Raw genomic sequence first — 20,095 nt, forward strand, 5'->3', positions numbered from 1 at the left:
GAAAACAGCAGAACAGAAAAGGCCCCCACTGGCCACAGGAAGCAGGAGCTGGAACCCCAAAGCTGTCCTCAGGCCTGCAGACCTGTGTGGTCCAGGAAGCCCCAAGCCAAGAAACTCAGGTAAAGTGGCCCCTGCTGGATGTGCCCACAGACTGAGGCAGACACAGTCTCCCCAGGGAGCACCCCCAAACTGGGCTACACCCCCTAAACCAGTCACACCCCAAACCAGCCTGCCCAGGACTCCCCCAGATTGCACCTCGCTGGCCAAGAGCCTGCCATCTAAAATGACAACACCCCTAATACCTCAGAGGGAATTATTGGAGACTAAAACGTCAATGTTTTATAAAAGATTTAAAAGGTTCTTAAGAGAAAGGGCAAAGGATTCCAGGTCAGGAACTTGGCACCGAGTGCCAGGCCCACCTGTGTCTCACCCAGAGACAGGAGGGGACACCGAGGGCGTGGCATGCTGCAGAGAAGCTGGCAGTCCAAACCAACCCCCGCGGGGCTTCCTGGGAAGGGTGGCATCACCGGCCGCCTTGAATCCTGGGTGGAGCATGCCATGGGGCAGGGTGGAGAGGGGAGAAAGAGCCTCACCACTGTCAGCCATCAGCAGTGACAGCTGAGGGAGTGGGGGCTGCCTCAGGGCCGGCCAGGAATCCCGCCACCCTGCCCTCCACTTCCAGGACTCGACCCCATTCTGGTGGGAGACAAGGAGGAAGCTATGGGGCCAGGAGATCATCCTGTCTCGTTTTTTCTCTAAAATATACATTTATAAAGTTAGAAAGAAGCATTCTGGCAGCTCGCAGCGCACACCGGGTGGGGCCTCCATCCTCCCTGCCGTGCAGACCCAGCTTGTTCAGTTCCTGCAGGACCTCTCACAAGCCACTTCCCTGCTGGGGTCTCAGACCCCTCAGCTATAAAAGGGGGACAAGATTCTAGGCCTCCCTGACTGTTTCAGAGGACAGGGCCTCCGGGCCAGCATAAGACAGGGACTGTCACTACAATCACATCAACCCCTGGCCCCGGGCTCTTTCAGGGTACAGATTTCAAGTTCCAGGCTGCTCCGTTCTGGCTCCATCCACCCCGCAGGCCTGCTAAGTGCACAAAGGGAAGGGAAGGGAAGGAACAAACGTCAAAGGCCAGTGCCACAACCCACCCCAGTCTTGTCCCAGGGGCCACCTGGCTGCAGCTCTGTCCCATGGCTGTGGGCGGTAGAGAAACCACCCGTATCGCCCCCGTCCCCTAGCCTGGGAAGTCATAAACGTTGAGCAGCAGGCGTGTGCATGCCCATCATGTGTCAAGCAGTGCACACACAGGACCTCCTTCAGTCCTGAGGGCAGTTCTACAAAGTGACTATCCCTCTTGGCATTTCACAGAAAGCCAAGATTCTGACCCAAGGTTAAACAGCTGGGAGCCATGTACCAGGACATGTATTCCAGAATGGTCTGGAGCAGCCCTGGCTGTTTGAAGAGGGCTGACACCCAAGGCCACTGGCTCCCACAGAGAGGTGCAGGGCATCCTGGCACCTCTGCCTGGCCTTGAGGTCCAGCCCTGCCGGGAGACAGTGAAACCCCTGAGCCGAGAATCAGGACCCGAGTGCAGATGCCCAGCAACGGGCCCGGCAGCCACTTCTCAAAGTTTAATGTCTCAGCAGGTTTGGATCCCTTCTTTCAAAATACCAGAAGTAATTAGACCAGATGGACTCGCTGCGTGCCAATTTCACTCTCTCCCTCACTCTTTTTTTTAAATCAAGGCCGTTTTCAGTTAAATGAGAACAAAAAATGCATCCAAAACCCATAAATGAATACGGTATGTATACGGGATTTTTTTTAACACTTAGGATTTTGTACCAGCTGAGTTCTTCCTCTTCTCCTGCAGTTGGTTCCCGCCCCCTTCCGCTAAGCTGCTCTCAGCGAAGGCCCGACACCGTCTGCACCTGAGAGTCCACAGTCTCCCTGAGCCCTGGAACATCACAGTGCCCTGGGAGGGGGCGGCACAAACACGCCACCCTAATGAGACTTTCATCCCTTCTTGCCCAGACAGACTGAAAGACTTGGTAAGTGCAGGGTGCAGCAGTGGTTATGGCCCTTCCCCTGGTAGTGATGATACTGTGATAGAGACCTTCTTCGGAGGGCAGGGCCCAGGATCCAGGGGACACAGAAGGGGGCATCTGGCCTTCAGCTTGAGGGTTAAGGGGATGGTATCAAGGGGGCGACATGGCAAGCCAGCAGGGGGCACAGTCAGGCCTTGCTTTAGAGACAGCAGCACAGAAGAGGAAGAAGGAACCAGAGGGGAGGGAGCTGGTGACAGGCCTGGGCGGAGACCCCAGAAAGGTTCAATCACAGGAGAATAAACCAGGCTTGGATTTTAACTGAGTCCCCACAGCTTGCCATCCATCCATCTGGTCACTCATTCACTCATTCATTCGCCCAACAAATACTTATTATGAGGAGCCAGACTCTGTACTGAGCACTGGAGTTAGGTCCATGAGAAAGGGAGATCTGGGTCACTGCCCCCATGAAGTCTCAAATGCTCTAGTAGGATAAAGAGACCATAAATCAGCTGCCAGAGTAATAAAGACAGGGTGGTCCTACACTGAATGGCACAATGGAGCGGGAGAGAGAAGCCAGACACAGACCTCACGTGTCAGATAACGGTGGTAGGAGTAAAGAGGACAGGCTTTCTACACATGGTGCTGGGCCAGGAGGGTGTCCATGTGGAAAAACCCTGAACAAGATCCCTACCTCACACCATCAACACAATCATTTCCAGTAGATCCAACACCTGAACATAAGAGGCAAAACAACAAAACTTCTGGAAAACAATACAGAAACAAGGCCAGGTGAGGTGGCTCATGCCTGTAATCCCAGCACTCTGAGAGGCCTAAGCAGGTGGATCACTTGAGGTCAGGAGTTTAAGACCAGCCTGGCCAACATGGTGAAACCCTGTCTCTACAAAAACACAAAAATTATCTGGGCATGATGGCAGCTACCTGTAATCCCAGCTACTCAGGAGGCTGAGGAGGGAGAATCACTTGAACCCAGGAGGCAGAGGTTGCAGTGAGCCGAGATCATGCCATTGCACTCTAGCCTAGGAGACAGAGTGAGACTCCATCTCAAAAACACAAAAGAAACAAGTCTTCATGATTTCAGAGAACAGAAGATCTCTGCAATAAGATCTCTGCAATAAGGTACCAAAAGCATTTATCACAAAGAAAAACACAAGATATTTGACTACACCAAAATTTAAAACTTCTGTGCACCCGAAGGCTCTGCTAAGACAGGGGAAAGACAGGTCACAGAGGGGGAAAAGCTATTGGTAACATCACAACTGAGAAAAGGCTCATACTCATAATCAGAATACATGAAGAATCTCCATGAACCAGTAAGAAAAAGACAAACAACCCAATTATTGTTTTTAATGGACAAAAGACTTGAGCACTTCCCAAAAGAGGAAATCTAAGTGGCCAATCAACATGGGAAAATATTCTCAGCCTCACTGGTCATTAGGGGAATGCAAATGGAAACCACCCAGAGACACTGCACCAGCACATACCCATGAGAATCAACCCACTGCAAGGACTGAACGAGAACATGTGAGCAAGCACTGAGCAGGGGATCTGGCTTGTGCAAAGGCTGGGTAAGCAGAGGATTCCAACAGTCACAGGCCCCTGCCCCCAATAGTTATAGGCCCTTGTCAAACCTGAGCTCCTGGGAGGCAGGCTTGATCCATTTCAGGGTCTCCCAAGCCCTGCATAGAGCCAGGCACATGACAAACCACAATGGGCCTCAGAATGTGTGACTCAACAAGCAAGGAAGTCAAAACCATTACAATCTAGCCACTGAGGACTGCTTGAGCCCAGGAGTTTGAAATCAGTCTGGGCAACATCATGAGACCCCATCTCTACAAGCAGTTTTAAAAATCAGCCAGGCGTGGTGGTACATACCTGTGGTCCCAGCTACTTGGGAAGCTGAGGTGGGGGGATCACTTGAGCCCAGGCAGTCGAGGCTGCAGTGAGCTGTGACTGTACCACTGTACTCCAGCTAGGGCGACAGAGCAAGACCCTATCTCCAGGGAAAAAGAAAATCTGACCTACCAATCTCCCAAACAGAGTATCTCTTAGTGGTAGCAGAAGAAAAGCCAGTTGCTATAACCATATGTTTGCTTTTTGCTTCCCCTTCTTAGCTTGCTATGTAAAGCCCTCAATATCAAGGCTAGCCTCCAAGTCTAGCAGAGAGAGGACCTCCCAGGAATGGGCCCGTGCATCCCTCTGCTTAAGGGGGAATTGACAGCCACAGGCAGAGGAACTGTGCCCTGTAAGGGGGAAGAGGCTGGAAGGACACTAGGCCCACCCACAGCAGACCCCCTGCTTGCATGCCCCTCGTGATGGGCAGCTCACTACTTGGTAAGGCCACATCACCTCTTCCCTGGACTCCTGCCTATGGAGGAGTCTTCCCGCACTGGTGAGACTGCCTCCTGTCACTTGCCTCTGTCCCCTGCTCTGCCGTCTACCTCCTAGGGCCACATGGTGAACACATCTGCCCCTCAACCCGGTCGGCCCTGCCCACATGTCCAGCTGCAGCAGCTATTAGGTCACTCGTTGCTAGTGTTTATTCCATCCCTGCTCCCTGCCTGCTGGTCTAACTGTGCTTCTAAAGCTGGAGGGAATGCCTCCTGTAGTCCACGTGGTAGCCAATATGTTGGGGGCAGAGGGGAAAGAAAAGGAAAGTCTGGAACATCTGAACTCCCAATGATCACAAGCAGCTCCGTCACCTGCACCCCCCAAAAGAGCCGCCATATGCCCAGGCGGCCGGTGCCAGGGGAGCGGAGTGCCCCAGCCAGAACTTCGACAGGCAGCTGGGGAGGGGGTGCACAACCCCCCACACCCCACTGGACACCAGGCAGGATTGGCAGCCGGGCCGGGGGGTTCTTCAGCCGTGAATACTTTTTTAGGGGCTGGTTAATGCCACTTCCAATTGTGTCGCTTCTAGCATCACCTGGGGATACCGGCAGCTGAGTGTCCCTCTCCGCCGAGAGACTCTCACAGGGTAGTGTCCTGCGCTCGCCAGATCACGTCATGTCACCTTCCCAGTTGCTTGGAAGCCCAGGGCTCAGAGAGGCTACCTGACACCCTCAAGGGAGAAGGCCGACCTGCAAAGTCCTGGCTACCAGCAGCATGGTGGGTGGACGGGGGTATGGCCAGGGACCTGGATTCTGGCGGCACCAACACGATCTGGCTGCCCAGCCGCTGCTCTCTTGCTGTCATCCACCCAGACCCCCGGAAGCCACACTCAGCTCTGTGGTCCCCAAAATGCCCCAGGCCCTTAAGCCTCCTGGCCTTTGCCCAGGCTGCTTCCTCTGCCTGCCACACCGTTTCACCTGCACTTAGCTGCCTGTATCTATTCAGCCTCTGGCTCTTCCCACAGGAAGCCTCGCCTGACTCCAGCACCCAAGGCCCCTCCTTCATGGCTCCTACGGATGATGGAATTAGCTGTTGACAGTCTCCCATGAGAACGTAAATCCCATGAAGGCAGCAGTGGCGTCTGTCTGTCCACACCATGTCCCCAGGGTCTCCCTGGCACTCCGTACAACCTTGATGAATGAATTAACAAGTTTATTCCTGAGGGCATGAGGACATCGGCTCGATCCCCAGGCCTCAGTCTCCTCAGGGGGCCGAAACGGCCCCTGTGCACCCAAAGGCTGTTCTGAGGATGGAGACCTGCCACACGGGAGGCGTTCAGAAAGGCCACTGAATGGCCTCCGCCCTGGAGCAGGAAGAGCTAGGACCGGGAGCATGGAGGGTCACCCCCCAGGTGCCCTGGGCAAGCCACATCCCTGCCTGGACCTCTACCTGCCCTTCTGTAAAATGGGGTAATTGCAGGCCTAGCCCTGCCTTGGAGTTTGTGGAATAAAACTAAATGGTTATTCTCTTCCTGGCTCCCCAAGGAGCACCCCAGTAATAATAAATGACCGCAGCCACTCTCCAGAGCCTTCCTTTGAGCTAGGCCTTCACCTGGATGGGCCCACGCAGCCCTCACAACCCCCCAACAAGGCAGGCACTGTCGTTTCCCCACTACACAGAAGGACCAGAGAAGCTGAGCCACCTGCCCAAAGTCACACAGCTGAAAAGTGGTGGTGTCCCAATTTGAACAGCCTCCAGTACTCAAAGGCCCTTTTCTGGGACCTCACTGGTTGCAGGGAAGGTTCATTGAGACTGTATACATCATGAGGTCCAGAGAGATGACAGCAGGCACCTGCCGAGGACAGGGAAGATGGGACAGTCCTGCACCTCCCCACTTTCCCCTCTGCTCCATGAGGAGGCTGTGGCAAGATGAGACCAGGTCCTAAATCCGCCCACAGCCTCCAGCCACCAGGTGGTCACCATGTGGCACCAACCAGGGCAGCGCAGGGGTTTCCCAGACACTCTCTGCTGGGGCATGGTGGCAGGACCCAGCCTCCCAGGGGAGGGTAGAGGCCAGAGTGGCTCGGCATCCATTCCGTGGCACCACAGCGGCGGACACCGGCAATCTGCTCACAACAGTTGGAAACTGAGTGAAACTTGCCAGCAAATGAGCCCAGGCCTCACCTCCACCACCTGCTCCCAGCCCCAGATAGGGCCTGAGAGGAACAGGAGGAGCACCAGCTCACAGCCTCCCTTGTGGGACGGAGAGGAGGGGGCGTTCAGCCCTCGGTGTTAACGGTTGTCAAGCGACACGACCCAAGAGCCTGGCACAGAGCCTGGCACAGAGCCTGACACGTAACAGAGGTTCAGACATGTGGGTCTTCCCCTGCCTCCTCTGCCTGTGGAAATCTCATGCCTCTTCTGGCCCCAGTTCAAATGCTCTCTCCAACAGGGAGTCCTCCTGGATCTCACCAAACCCTTTCTGGGGCAGGGTCACATGGCCCCTGAACCCATCTCCTGGGCTCGAGTTCCCTTGTCTATCCTTTGGCTTCTCCCACTCCCTAGCATGGCACAGGCTGTGTGTGTGCACCCAGCGGGTAGGGAGTCAGGGAGAAAGAAATGACACCGCCTGCTTGTGCTCAGACCCTGGGGGTAACCAGGAATGAGGGAGCCCAGAACTGCTCACACTGGAAGACACAGAAGCAAAACCGGGAGCCACTGGTGGCTGGAACTCAGAGCAGCTGGACCACAGCAGGACCACAGGCCGGTCTCACTTGGTCCTCAGGCCCACAACCACAGCAGTGCCAGGACTTGGCCTCGGCTGGCAGACGAGGGCAGGGCCCACTCCTGGCCTTTAGTTCGCTCCTGATCCCAGGGAGCCAGTGGTCAAAGGGGCTCTTCGGAGCCCAGCTGTGGGATGCACAGAGCTGCGCTGTGTGGGGGAGTGGGCAACACCCTGAGTGATGCCTGGCAGCCCTCCTCCCCCACCATCCTCCACCCAACACACTGGGTGCCGGGCAAAGCTGTGCTGGAAGAGTAAGCTCTGCAGCAAACAACAAGAATGAGGTCTCTGTAGTGGCACCAGGCTCAGCCGAACCCTCCGGCAGCCTTACAGCCACCCTCTGGAGGAGCCACACTCTCACTCCCATTTTGCAGAGGAGGAAACTGAGGCACAGAGAGGTTAAGTGACTCACCCAGCATCACACAACTAGTAAAAGATGAGTCTGGCTAGGCACAAAGGCTCACACCTGTAATCCCAGCACTTTGGGAGGCCGAGGTGGGTGGATCACCTGAGGTCAGGAGTTCGAAACCAGCCTGGCCAACATGGTGAAACCCCATCTCTACTGAAAATACAAAAATTAGCCGGTCATGGTGGCAGGCTCCTGTAGTCCCAGCTACTCGGGAGGCTGAGGCAGAGAATTGCTTGAACCCAGGAGGTGGAGGTTGCAGTGAACCAAGATCGCACCAGTGCACTCCAGCCTGGGCGACAGAGCGAGACTCCATCTCAAAAAAAAAAAAAAAAAAAAAAAAAAAAGGTGAGGCCAAGATTTGAGCCCAAACAGTTGGGCTCCAGAGCCATGCTCTTAACGTCTACAAAATCTAACTTAAACAAAAAAGCAGTTTGCTGAGGAGAAAAGTACAAACCATAGGGCAAAGAGATCAGTCCAGATTCCCAGGGACTGCGGGCCTCCACCTCTCACCATGCTGACCCCTACCTGCCCACCTGCCCGCACACACCTGACACTCCAGACTTTCCATCGTGCCTGGCTCACCCCCAGGCTGTTGCTTGCCGGTCCTCCTCCTAAACTGCCCTCCTGGTCTTCAGCCTATCAGACTTCTCCAGATCTGAGCTCTAGTCGCCTGTCAGGCAGACTCAACCATCTCCCCTCCTCTCCTTGTCCTTGGCACTGACCTCATCACATCCTTGAGTGCCCAAAGGTCCTTGTCTGGGACCTCACTGTCTGCAGGGAGGATTCACCAAGAACCTGTACATTGTGAGGTCCAAGGAGATGATAGCAAGCACCTGCCAAGGCCAGGGAAGAGGAAACAGCCCTGAGCCTCCCAGCCCTCCCCTCTGCTCCATGAGAAGGCCATGGCAAGATGAGACCAGGTCCTAAATCTGCCTACAGCCTCCAGCCACCAACCAGAGCAGCCCAGGGGTTTCCCAGATGCTCTATGCTGGCAGTAGCTCTCTCTGAAGTCTCTCCACCCAGGCAGGCCCTTTGTGCCTCTAAAGGGCTCCTTAGCCTCACTGACTGTGCTGCTTCCTGATAGTGCAGACTCAGACCGCGTTACTCCCCCTGCCTGTGAATGCCTTTCTCTTCCCTCAAGGCTCAGGTCACTCCACACCCTCCAGGGAGCCTTCCAGGATCAAGCCACACTTTTAAGCATATGTGATCTTGCCCTTCCATGTATGAAGCCCATCTCACCCTGCCAGCACTGGACACCCTGTGGCCGATCATTCTGTCCACCTATAAAATAGGGATAATAAATCAATCCTCACAGGGCTGAGTCAGGATTAGAGGTAAGGTTTATGGAGCCTTTAGCCTAGGGCATAGATTACTGTAATTGCTCGGAAATTATTTCCTGCCATCACCATTATCATCATCACCATTGCCTTCTCCTTCATCATCATTGTCACCATCATCATCATCACCATCACCATCATGATACCATCATCACCAACACCACCATTATCACCATCATCACCATCACCACCCTCACCATCATTACACCACCATCATCATCATCACCATCACCATCACCATACCATCATCATCACCAACACCACCATTATCACCATCATCACCATCACCACCCTCACCATCATCACACCACCATCATCATCACCATCACCATACCATCATCATCACCAACACCACCATTATCACCATCATCACCATCACCACCCTCACCATCATCACACCACCATCATCATCATCACCACCATTACCATTATCACCATCACTACCCTCACCATCATCATCACATCAGCATCATCACCATCATCATTATCACCATCACTACCCTCACCATTATAATCACACCAGCATCATTACCATCATCACCATCGTCATTCTCACTGCCATCATCATTGCCACCATCATCATCATCACCACCATCATCCTCCTCATTACCATCATCACATCATCACCACACCATCATCACCACCATCATCACCATCAGCATCAGCATCACCATCATCATCAACCATCATCATCACATCATCCTCACCACCACCACCATCACCACCACCATCATCATCACCATCACCACCATCCCCATGATTATCACCATCATCATCACTACACCATCAGCATCACCATCATCACCATCACCACCAATATCATCATTATTACCATCATCATCTCGCCCAGCCCCTGACATATGCATCTTTTTTGTGTGGAGCTGGAAGACAGCATCAGGGAAAGATTCCTAGCATTACAGAACATTCATTAAAGGCAGGGGTTCTGGAACCAAATCGCTTGGGTTTAATCCCAGCTCTGCCCCTTCCTAGCTGTGTGACCTTCGGCAAGGTCCTCGCCCACTCTGGGCCTCAGTTTTCTCACCTGTGAAATGCAGATAATAGTACCTGCCTGTAAGTGAGCTAGTATCGTGCACAGCATAACACAGGATACAGCTGATTATACTATTTTCAGTGAGATATGGGGGAAGAGAGGCCCAGAGAGCAGCAGTCACCTGCCTAGGTTCACACAGAGGGTGAGGGGGCAAGATTCAGTCCTGAGCCTCGCATGCGGAGCTCCCTGCTGCTTCTCCCATCCCCTACACCCCCTGCACTCAGCCTCAGCTCTGGTCTTGCCAGCAGGCAGGACCAGTGCCCAGGCCCACTCACCATGGGGAGCCGTAGATCCGGAAGCCCCGCACGGTGACCTCCGAGTCCTGAAGGTAGATGCAGTTGGTCAGCAGCGACTGCACGTTCTCATAGTTCTCCGGCTTCAGCTTCGACACAGATGGGAAGTAGTAAAAGTCCTGCTTGATGAGGTCGGCCATGAACTCCTGGTCAAAGGTCAGCTCGTGGTTGCCTGCGATCACGATCTTGTACTCGTAGGGCAGGCTGCCTGCAGGGGCGGACACAGACAGACACGCAGCACACAGCTGTCAGCTTTTCCAGAAGCCACAGCACAGCTGAGAGAGGGGCGGCCAGGAGGAAGCTGCTGGAATCGCTGACGGAGTACCTGCTGCCAGGCCCCCAACAGGTGTCTTCATCAGATCAGAGGAGGCAGCAGAGGATCACTCAGACAGATCCTCAGACAGGATCACTGTCCCCATGGTCCTGCCTGCCCGGGCCTCCACTGGCCATCGGCCCCTGAGATCACTGGGAGGAGGCTGGACAGGTTCCTCCCAGGCCGCTAAGCTGCAGAGTGCCTGGCCTTATCCTGGGACTTCTCTGCCTCCGTTTCTTCTCTCTGGACTAGTTGTCTACTGGTAGAAGACCCCTCACCCTGCACCCCCAGTCCTAGCTGTCACCGGCCTCATGGTCCCAGGCCCCTACCCCCTGGGTATCTGGGACTCTATCCTCCACTTTCCGAAAGGAATCACAAGGTCTTTGCAGAACCCAGTTCAAACGTTTGGAGACCCCACACTCAGGAAACATTATAGGGCCGACCCCTACTGCCATGGAAATTCAAAGCCAAAACGCACTCTAGATGGAATCAAAAAAAAACGTCTATGTATACAGCCACCGAATTACAACAGTGTCATTCTAGCTTTGCCGTGTGCGAACTTTTGGGTAGTTCCTCCAAGGTACACATCTTTCTCTGGGGTCCAGTTTCATGGATGCCCTAGGCAGGAGTGTGCCACCCAGGACACTGGCTGGGGCTGGTTTCTGGACAGCTGCCTGGCAGGCTTCACCCACCAGACTGGCTCTATGCAGGAACAAGACCACCACGGCTCTTCGGTCTCAGTAAACGCCACTCGCCCCTGTGCCCCCTACTCCATCTGAGAGCCAGCCTGACCCCAGGCTCGGGCCCCTGACTCCCCAGTCCCCACCAGCCTCAGCTGCTGGGCTCTCATGGGCCTGGAGAGTCAAGATGGTACCTGTAAGCCCTGATTTGGATAAAAAATGAAATGTTGAAAGTGCACTTGGAGACCCAAGCCTTTTTCCCGGCCCCTCCTGGGTGGAGAGTGCCCTGGTGGGTCAGGCAAGTAGCATGTGAAGGCACCAGCACAGCACAGGGGCCTCGGGGAGATGGGGGCCCGGACAGGAAAACGGTGACATTCCATAACCAGTTCACAAAGCAGTAACTGTGGCTAACAGACCGACACCTCGTGAGGCATCCCCTCCATCCCTGGGAGACCGTGACCTTCATCTGCTAAGTCACACACAAGGCAAGGTGCTCGAACACTCCTCTGGCCGTCAGGCTCCACTGAGCCCCTTCCCTGACACCCCCTTCACTCCTCACCCTCCCGGGCAATGCCCAGCAGCATGGGCACCGTGCTCTGTCCCCTGGGACAACACAGCAGCCCAGGAACAGCAGAGCCTTTTCCACCAGGACCAAAACCTCTACCTCTCCCGCTGTGTGAGCATTCCATGGGGAACCGAACTCCAGAAATGCCTCTGCTCCAAATACTAAGGATTGTTTTTCTTATTGGAAACGGATGCTCGCAATATGGGCTGAGACTCAGAAGATGTGCCATCACACTCAGCTCTCAGGAAGCGCTCTAGGAAGAGCTCGCCTCCCCATCCCTTATGTGAGCTCCCGGGAAGTGCAGAGTGAGGTTTACGGCAATGCATGTCCTATAACTACAGCCATTATTATATCCTAATTGCAATGAAATAGAAGAGTCCAGAGCCCCTTTATAAGCTTCTTCTCTACTCCCAGCTAGGTAAGACCTATGCCGTCTGTCTAACCACATGCCCTATGGCCACGGCAAATGACCAGTTCCCAGCCTGGCCAGGGAAGGTAGGCCAGGGCAGTGAGAAAGGGAACCCTGAGGTGAGATAGAAGTTTTCTGCAAAACAGGAAGAAAATCCCAATCTACTCATAGCTGACTCACCGACCACCCCAGACTGCTTTACAGGTTTGAGAAAGCACTGCTCTTTCTTCTTCAGGATTTATCAACTCCAGGGCGGGGGGCCACTGGTACATAGCAGGCCACAGAATCTCAGCTCCAGCAGCCTAGATCCCAGACCCACTGTGGCACCAACGAGCTGTATGACTTAGCTTCCCTGTGCCTCAGTTTCCTCACCTGTAAAATGAGAAAAGTCACGGCTACCTTGCAGGACTGTTCTGATATTATAGAAGATAATCAATGTACAAAACTTTTGATGTTCAAAAAAACCAAAGAGCTTCCCTGGGCCGGAGTTTGCAAACTAGAAGCAGGCAGGCCAGACCCACCCACAGACATATTTTGTTTGGCACAACTTTTTTTTTTAAACTTGAACTTGTTGCCAACATCAAAAATCTGAGACATTCCTAATAACACTTCATTACTTCTGTTTTCTAAAAATAAAGAAATAAATACAATTTAACCTCTGGCCATCCCGGTCCAGTCAGGAAGTGCTGAGTGTCTGTGTCCCCTTGGACAGGATGAATGCCTCCAGCTGGCCCCAGTCCCCACCTGTCCCTACCGTCTCACCCTAGTCCGCTTCATTCATTTGAAGGTACTGCCCACTCCTAACAGGCATTTGGGTTTCTGTCCCTGGGGATGTGAAGGGAACAGCCTGGCCCTGGTCTGAGGTTCTTCCAATCAGGCTGCTGGGATGAGATTCTCCAACCCCCTTCCACCTCCCCGACCCTCCTCTTGTTCATCAGAGCCCACCCTGGCCCCAGAGCGCTGGGAACTCTGCTTGCTGTGCTCTTGGGAGAGCTCCAAGACCATGGAGGCAGGCGGGTTTGCTTCCCCCAGCTCTGTCCCTAGCAGGCCCCAGCAGGAGTCTGGCGAATGAAGCCGCCCACAGCCCCACAGTGCGACCAGGCATGGTATGGAGAAGCCCTCTCCAGCGAGGCTCAGGCTGCGGAGAGGAGGGAAGAGGACTGCGTGGGCCTGAGCAGCTGGCGGTGGGCCGGGGAGGACACAGCAGGAAAGATGGCCACTTCCGGACCCCTGGTGGAGAGCTGAGATCTCATTTCCCTAGAGCACCCCCAAGGTACTTGGTTCTATTATCTCCTCTTTGCAGCTGAGCAGAATGAGGCACAAAGGCTGGGAAACCCACCCAGGCCCCACGGCTGCGGAGGGGGACGCTGGTCCAGCTGACCCCATACCTCTAGACGGGTGCCTCAGACTCCTCCAAGGCCAGCAGACCCAGAGTCAGTGTGCAACCCCTCACCGAGCCCCTCCCCAAACACACTGCAGCAGGGAGGCAGCCAGAACCCCCAGCTCAGGTCGGGGGTGGCCACCATCACTGCCTTCGGCTCTGATTCACCGCATTTCCACTTCAGATCACCCATCCATCCTGCCACCCAAGCTGGGGATGTGGAGCCTGCGCTCAGGTATTTATGTCATGTCTTTGACTGGGGGTGTTACTTAAGCAAATTAGCAAATTACTCCAACTGTACGGTTCCATTTATTTCTGCAGGTCCCGACTACTGGGGATTGGGAGGGGCGCAGAAGCTGTCAGCTCTCCCCTCTTCTTCTCACCTCAGCAGCCGATGACTGAGGCTTCTTCCCTCCCAGGAAAGGGTGGATGGGGCACAAGGCCGAGCTCCTGTACATAAAGCTGGGCAGCAGGGCAGGAGCCACCACCTGCTGGGGTGACACTCTCAAACACTGTGTGTTCCATGGCTTGGAGGCAAAGGGACATCCACTTATGAACACAGAAACTGTCCAGCACCACATCCCTCTGAGTCCAAAGTCGCGAGTATGCCTGTGGATGTCCACCTGGACTTGGCAATTCACCAGCTGTGCATAACCTTCACAGACACTTAAGTGTTACTATCCCCAGGTTACAGCTGAGAAAACTGAGGCCCAGGGAGAGGTTGCATAAGATCACACAAATCAATATCAAAATGACTGACAATTACAGAGGACAATGGACATTTGGTAGACCCTATGGCAGTATCTGCACCATCATGCTACCCTGCCTCTCAGTGGATGGATGGATGGATGGATGGATGCATGCATGCATGGATGGATGAATGGTTTATAGATATGGACACACACATGGATAGACAGATGCATGCATGGATGGATGAATGGATGGTTTATAGATGGATGGATATATAGATGCACACATGGATGGATGGTTTATAGATGGATGGATGGATGGATGGATGGATGGATGGATGAAAGGATGGTTTATAGATAGACGGATGGATGAGTGGATGAATGGGTGCTTTGTAGATGGATGGATGGATGCATGGATGGATGAATGGTTTATAGATATGGATGCACACATGGATAGATGGATGCATGCATGGATGAATGAATGGATGGTTTATAGATGGATGAATACATAGATGCACACATGGATGGACGGTTTATAGATGGAGGGATGAATGGATGGTTTATAGATAGACGGATGGATGAGCGGATGAATGGGTGCTTTGTAGATGGATGGATATATAGATGCATACATGGATGGATGAATGGATAGATGGATGGCTTATGGATGGATGGATGGATGCTTTATAGATGTATATAGAGATGGATGAATGGATGGATGGATGAATGGATGGATGGTTTATGGATGAATGGATGGGTGGGTGGAGGGATGCTTTATATATGTATGGATATATGGATGCACATATAGATGGATGGATGGACGGATGGATGGATGGATGGATGGATGGTTTATAGATGGGTGGGTGGGTGGGTGGATGGATGGATGGATGGTTTAATGGATGGATGGGTGGGTGGATGGATGGATGTTTTATATATGTATGAATATATAGATGCATATATAGATGGATGGATGGATAGATGGTTTATAGATACATGGATACATAGATGCATACATAGATGGGTGGATAGATGAACTGACAGATGGGTGGATGGATGCATTTATCAATCAATACATCCTTAGCTGGGTCTGACTGTCTCCTTTACACCAACTGACCTCCGTGTCGTCTCTTTTCCTCAAACGTTTTCTCCAACTGTCCCTGCCAGGACATTTTTTTCAGACTCACCCTCCTTACCCACAATCTTGATTGTCCATCTCTGAATCTTCTCCAATAAACCTGCTCTCTTGCAGGTGGGTACGGGGGACAAAGAACGGAAGTTCCGGCATGGCCTGACCATCACAGAGTGGGGAAGAGGAGTCTCCTCCTCTGTTCTAGGGCTGCTACCTCTATTGTTAGAGCCTAAGGCTGCATTAGTTTTCCAGTGTTCACATCACCCTGCAGTTCTTACCAACCCAAACATGGATAAAATTCCCAGTGACCAATCATTAGAGGCTCTCTTGCTTAGTTTCATCAAAACCCTCCATCTAAACAGTGAATGAGGGGAGTGTTTTGGGGACCTCAGCCAACTAATTGATTTGCAGGGGCTTTATGGGGAAAAATTAGATGAATACAAACTCTTCTGCCTAATGCCTGCACTGAACACAGAGGAAATGGATGTTGTTCTCTTTGCCCTTTCCTGCTGCTGTTCCTCCCTGCAGCAGATAAGATGGCTGACACACAGGGAAGCTTCCCGTGGCCCTGATGAGAGCTGCCTGAGAAGCCACCAAAAGCACCTGAACCTTGAGAAAGCAACTGTTCTCCAAGCAGGTGTGGAAAGAGATTAGGCAGCACCAACCCTGGAGACCAGAACATAACGTGACCCCCTGAACCAAAGATGGATACAACATGGGGAAGCCGAAAGAGAAAGCCTCTTCACACAGCACCCTGGGCTGGGCATGGTGGACAGCAGTGCGGGTGCTGGGGGCTGTGCTTGCCTTGGTAAGACTCAGCAAGGGCACAGATGGGTCCAAATGCCTTTTCTTATCCACTTCCCCTCATCAACCCAACGGAAGCTAAGAATCCACTGAGCCTATCCTGAATGCCCCTTAGGCTGAATGCCCACTTTCTTCCCTGAAGTTGGATCCACTGCAAAGCCCCCAGCCCTGGTCAGCTCTCCATGAGCCCTGATTAAACATGAGCCCAATGTTCCTATGTTCCAGACCCCGGCGAGGCTCCGCTGGGGACACAGTCATGAACCAGACACCACCAAGAGGCCCGCAGATCTCCTAATCCATGCCGCTCACTGGACAGGAGGAAACTGGAGCTCAGAAAGGGGAAGAGACTTGTCCAAGGTCACACAGTGAGACAGTGTAGGGCTAGGACTTGAACCCTGGCCTCCTGCCTCTGAGATGTCTGAACAATGACCAGCCTCTGGTAGGACATGCCTGATGAGTAGACAGTTTAGGGGACTGGAAGGGTATGAGAGCATCTCGGAAGAGCGGAGCAGGGACTTGTGGCACCGGTCAGACCCTGAAACTGGAGACACGCCAGTCGGGCTCTGCTAGGTGGGCAAGGATGCTGATCTCCCCGCCTCTGCCACAAGCACCAGGTCCTTGATGCCAAAATCAGTCCTACCTCCCCTTGCTTTTCAGAGCTGGGGAGCAATGCTACACGTCTGTATTCTCCATGAAAATATTCAGACCATCTTCCCCAAATGCCTCCTTTTCCCCCCAGCCAGATCATTCAAGATCCTGGCATTTGCTAGCCATGGATTTCTTGGTGAAAAGATGTTTAAGTATTAACCAGGAGAGTACTAGAGGATGACCCTATTGTTTTAACTTTTCATTTGCCACATACGTGTATTCAAATAGCTGTGCATCCACACACAGATTCCACACCGCAGCAAGCACGGCTGCCACACGGGGCAGAGGGGGACGCGCATGGAAGTCTCTGCTTTTTGTGCTTCCAAGATTAATCTCCCTCCAAAAGGTTACAATTCTTTATCGCTAACACTTACCCATCCCATTTAACAGAAAGTGCTGCCTCCAAACTGCATAATCTGTTAAATTCAACAAGATATGTGCAAGCTTCTCCACCATCGATGCCATTCCCGGAGCGAAGTATTGAGCCCGGCGGAGTTTTAGTGTTCTCTAAATGCAGTGACAATCAGGAAAATGCCCACTTATGGCTTCTTCCGCCCATTCCCACCTCGCAGAACACAGCAGAGGGGGATGGAATAAAGAGACGGCATAACGATCTCTGATTGCATTTTTAGTACGTCTTTGACAGTTCTGTGTTTAAACACTTGCCGATGTCTAGGAGATTCACATTAGCAGACTTCCTGGTATGGCGCATGGTCTAGAAACACACTGGGATGGAGCAAACTGCGAGAGTCAGCTGTGAGCCACCGTGGGGTCTTGGTGCAGCTCGGTGCATGAACGCCAGGAAGAGCATCACACGGCCAAGCACACACAGAGGACCGTGGCTGACCATGCAGAGAAAGGGAATTCTGTGTGTAACCTGAACAGGCGGGAGAGCTCTAGAGTCAAGATGTCTGGGCCAACAGCCAAGGCTGAGTTCAGGGGAACACACTGCAGGGCTGCACCTGCAGCCTGCAGAAGCTGAATTCTGCTACCCTGCACTGAGCGCCCTGTCCAGGCACTGCGACCAGCAACATGCATTCGATGCTTCCAGACACCCCTAGCAGACCCGGGCCATTTTCCCCGTGACAGAGATGAGAGGCGGTGCAGCAGAGTGGGTAAGGGTGCAGGCTGGGTAGCCTGACTCCCATCTCTACCTCCCACTGGCTCTCTGGCCAGAATGAGAACCCTCACTTCCCTGAGCTTCAGGGTCCCCATTTGTAAACATGTCTATGCTTCCCCCACAGAGTACTTGCAATGATGAAGCTGGTGAGGACACGTGAGCCCCACGCTGTACCTCTACTTCTGCAGGGATTTGTTTTTAAGCAGGTTCGATAAGACACATGGACACAGAAATGACTGTCACAAAGGAGGCTTACACTCACAGTTCTCTAAAAACGCGAGTCACGCTCCACCATGCCTGGTCAGACAGGGAAGCACCAGGGACAGTCAGGAGGTAGGGGGTGAGGGGAAAACATGGGCAGGAGCCTGTTTTGTGTTTTCCAAAGGAAGGGTCGGGCAAGGCAAGGGAAAGAGACTTAGGACTGTCTAGTTCGAATAATTCTGGCAGGCTCTGGGACACAGGGGCTGTCCCTAACTCTCTGGCACTGCCCCTGGGGTGATCAGGGCAGGTGGATAGTGGCCCTATCCACTTCACCGTGGACTGTGGAGTGGTTGGGCTTGTGTAGTTATTTGCTGTATCTGGGAACTGATTAACCCTGGGAGGGACAATCCCCTTGGCTCAGCAAGGCCTGCAGATGTCAAAGCATCAGAATACAGAAAATGAAAGGCAAGGTTAATATAACCTGGATGTTAGCCATTTTCAATGCATTTTGGGGCTATTCAGGAAGATTAATGCTGCAATGTACGGCACAGCCCAGAAATGTGAGCTGCGAAGCTGGAGATGAGAACAGAGATTCTAGAAGGTCAGGTCACCTGCCTGGGGCCACATAGCAGCTCTGGGAGCCAGGTCTGCCTGCCCAGAGCTCGGTGCCACAACACCCCAGATAGAACAGATATCCTAGGATGGCAGACCCCAATAAGCTGCAGACCCCCGGCCTCATCCAGCCTCCATGGGTCCTGCACGGGAGGCTGCTGGATTCGAGACTCAGCTCTGGTGCCTGGATTTAAAAGGCAAATGTGATTTTTCTTCTGTTCCATCTTAATAGCCAAAATGTTTAACTTTCAAACATTTGTTTTTCCTGGGAAATGTTTTAAAAACAGGAACATTCAGTCCTAATCATCTTCAACTGCTTGTTTCCACTGCTACTGCAAAGCACATATGACTTCAGGCTGAAAGTTTTCTGTGTTTTTTTCCCCCAGAATCAAGGCTGCCTGTAGCTAGCAGGACTTTGTGGGAACCTCCTCAGAAGTCACAGTCCGGAAGAACACACATGCCCAGAGATGTGCACAAAAGGCCCCTGGTGGCCCCTAGCTTCCCCAGCCAGGGGCTACTTCCTGCAGTGCTCTGACCTCAGCCCTCCTCCTCCGACCCTGTACCCCTCTGGGTGCTTACGGCCTCCTGACATCTGCATCTGCTGTTCCACACCCCGGGATCCTCTTCCCGCCCTGCTTTCTGAGTCAACTCCAATTCTACTTGCTCTTTATCAGCCAACCCAACGGCCGCTTCCTCCAGGACACCTTCCCAGAGCCCCTTCTCTTCACTCAACCCTAGTAGGATGATGGATGCCCCCCAACAAGCACCCGGGGACGTGCCTCTCACAGCCCTGACCAGGCTGTGCTATCACTGTGGATTGATTTGTCTGCTTCCCCAGCAGCCTAAGAGCCCCTTCAAGGCCCCCCGCCTGGTTCAGCACTACCCCCAGCACGGGGCTTGGTGACAAGTAGACACTTAACACACAGCCACTGAATCCATGCGGTTCCATCATCCGTTACGACACTGGCAAGGGCCAGGGAGGTCACATGACTCCACAAAGGTCTCCTAAGTGATCGGCTACAGGATGTCCCCAGAGGCCAAACAGATGGCCCACGGATGGTAGCCAACACTGTTAGGATGAGGTGAGCCCGTCAGGTGGCAGCATCCAAACTGCCATGGTCTCTGCTCACTCGGCAGACATCAAGAGTCCATGACATCAAGGCCCATGCCACGGAGCTGCCCCACGAGGCTGTGGGAGAGCCCTGGCCCAGGAGTTGGCTCAGCTCTCTACTATCTCACCATGCGACCTGGGGTGGTGAGGCCCTTCCCCGCCT

The 20,095-nt window shown here is 53.2% G+C and overlaps 2 protein-coding genes across 2 annotated transcripts in view; both read right to left on the bottom strand.

The window, feature by feature from the left end:
* The window catches only part of SAMM50 (SAMM50 sorting and assembly machinery component), a 718,434-nt gene that overhangs the window by 528,059 nt on the left and 170,280 nt on the right, over nucleotides 1-20,095 (bottom strand). The window lies entirely within an intron of this gene.
* MPPED1 (metallophosphoesterase domain containing 1) overlaps nucleotides 1-20,095 on the bottom strand; it is an 822,621-nt gene that overhangs the window by 22,468 nt on the left and 780,058 nt on the right. Inside the window, exon 5 of the mRNA XM_050806125.1 lies at nucleotides 10,256-10,481. Coding sequence (XP_050662082.1) covers nucleotides 10,256-10,481 — 226 coding nt within the window. The remainder of the gene's footprint in view (nucleotides 1-10,255; nucleotides 10,482-20,095) is intronic.

The sequence above is a fragment of the Macaca thibetana genome, chromosome 10 (assembly GCF_024542745.1).
Source record: "Macaca thibetana thibetana isolate TM-01 chromosome 10, ASM2454274v1, whole genome shotgun sequence".
Lineage (NCBI taxonomy): Eukaryota > Metazoa > Chordata > Mammalia > Primates > Cercopithecidae > Macaca > Macaca thibetana.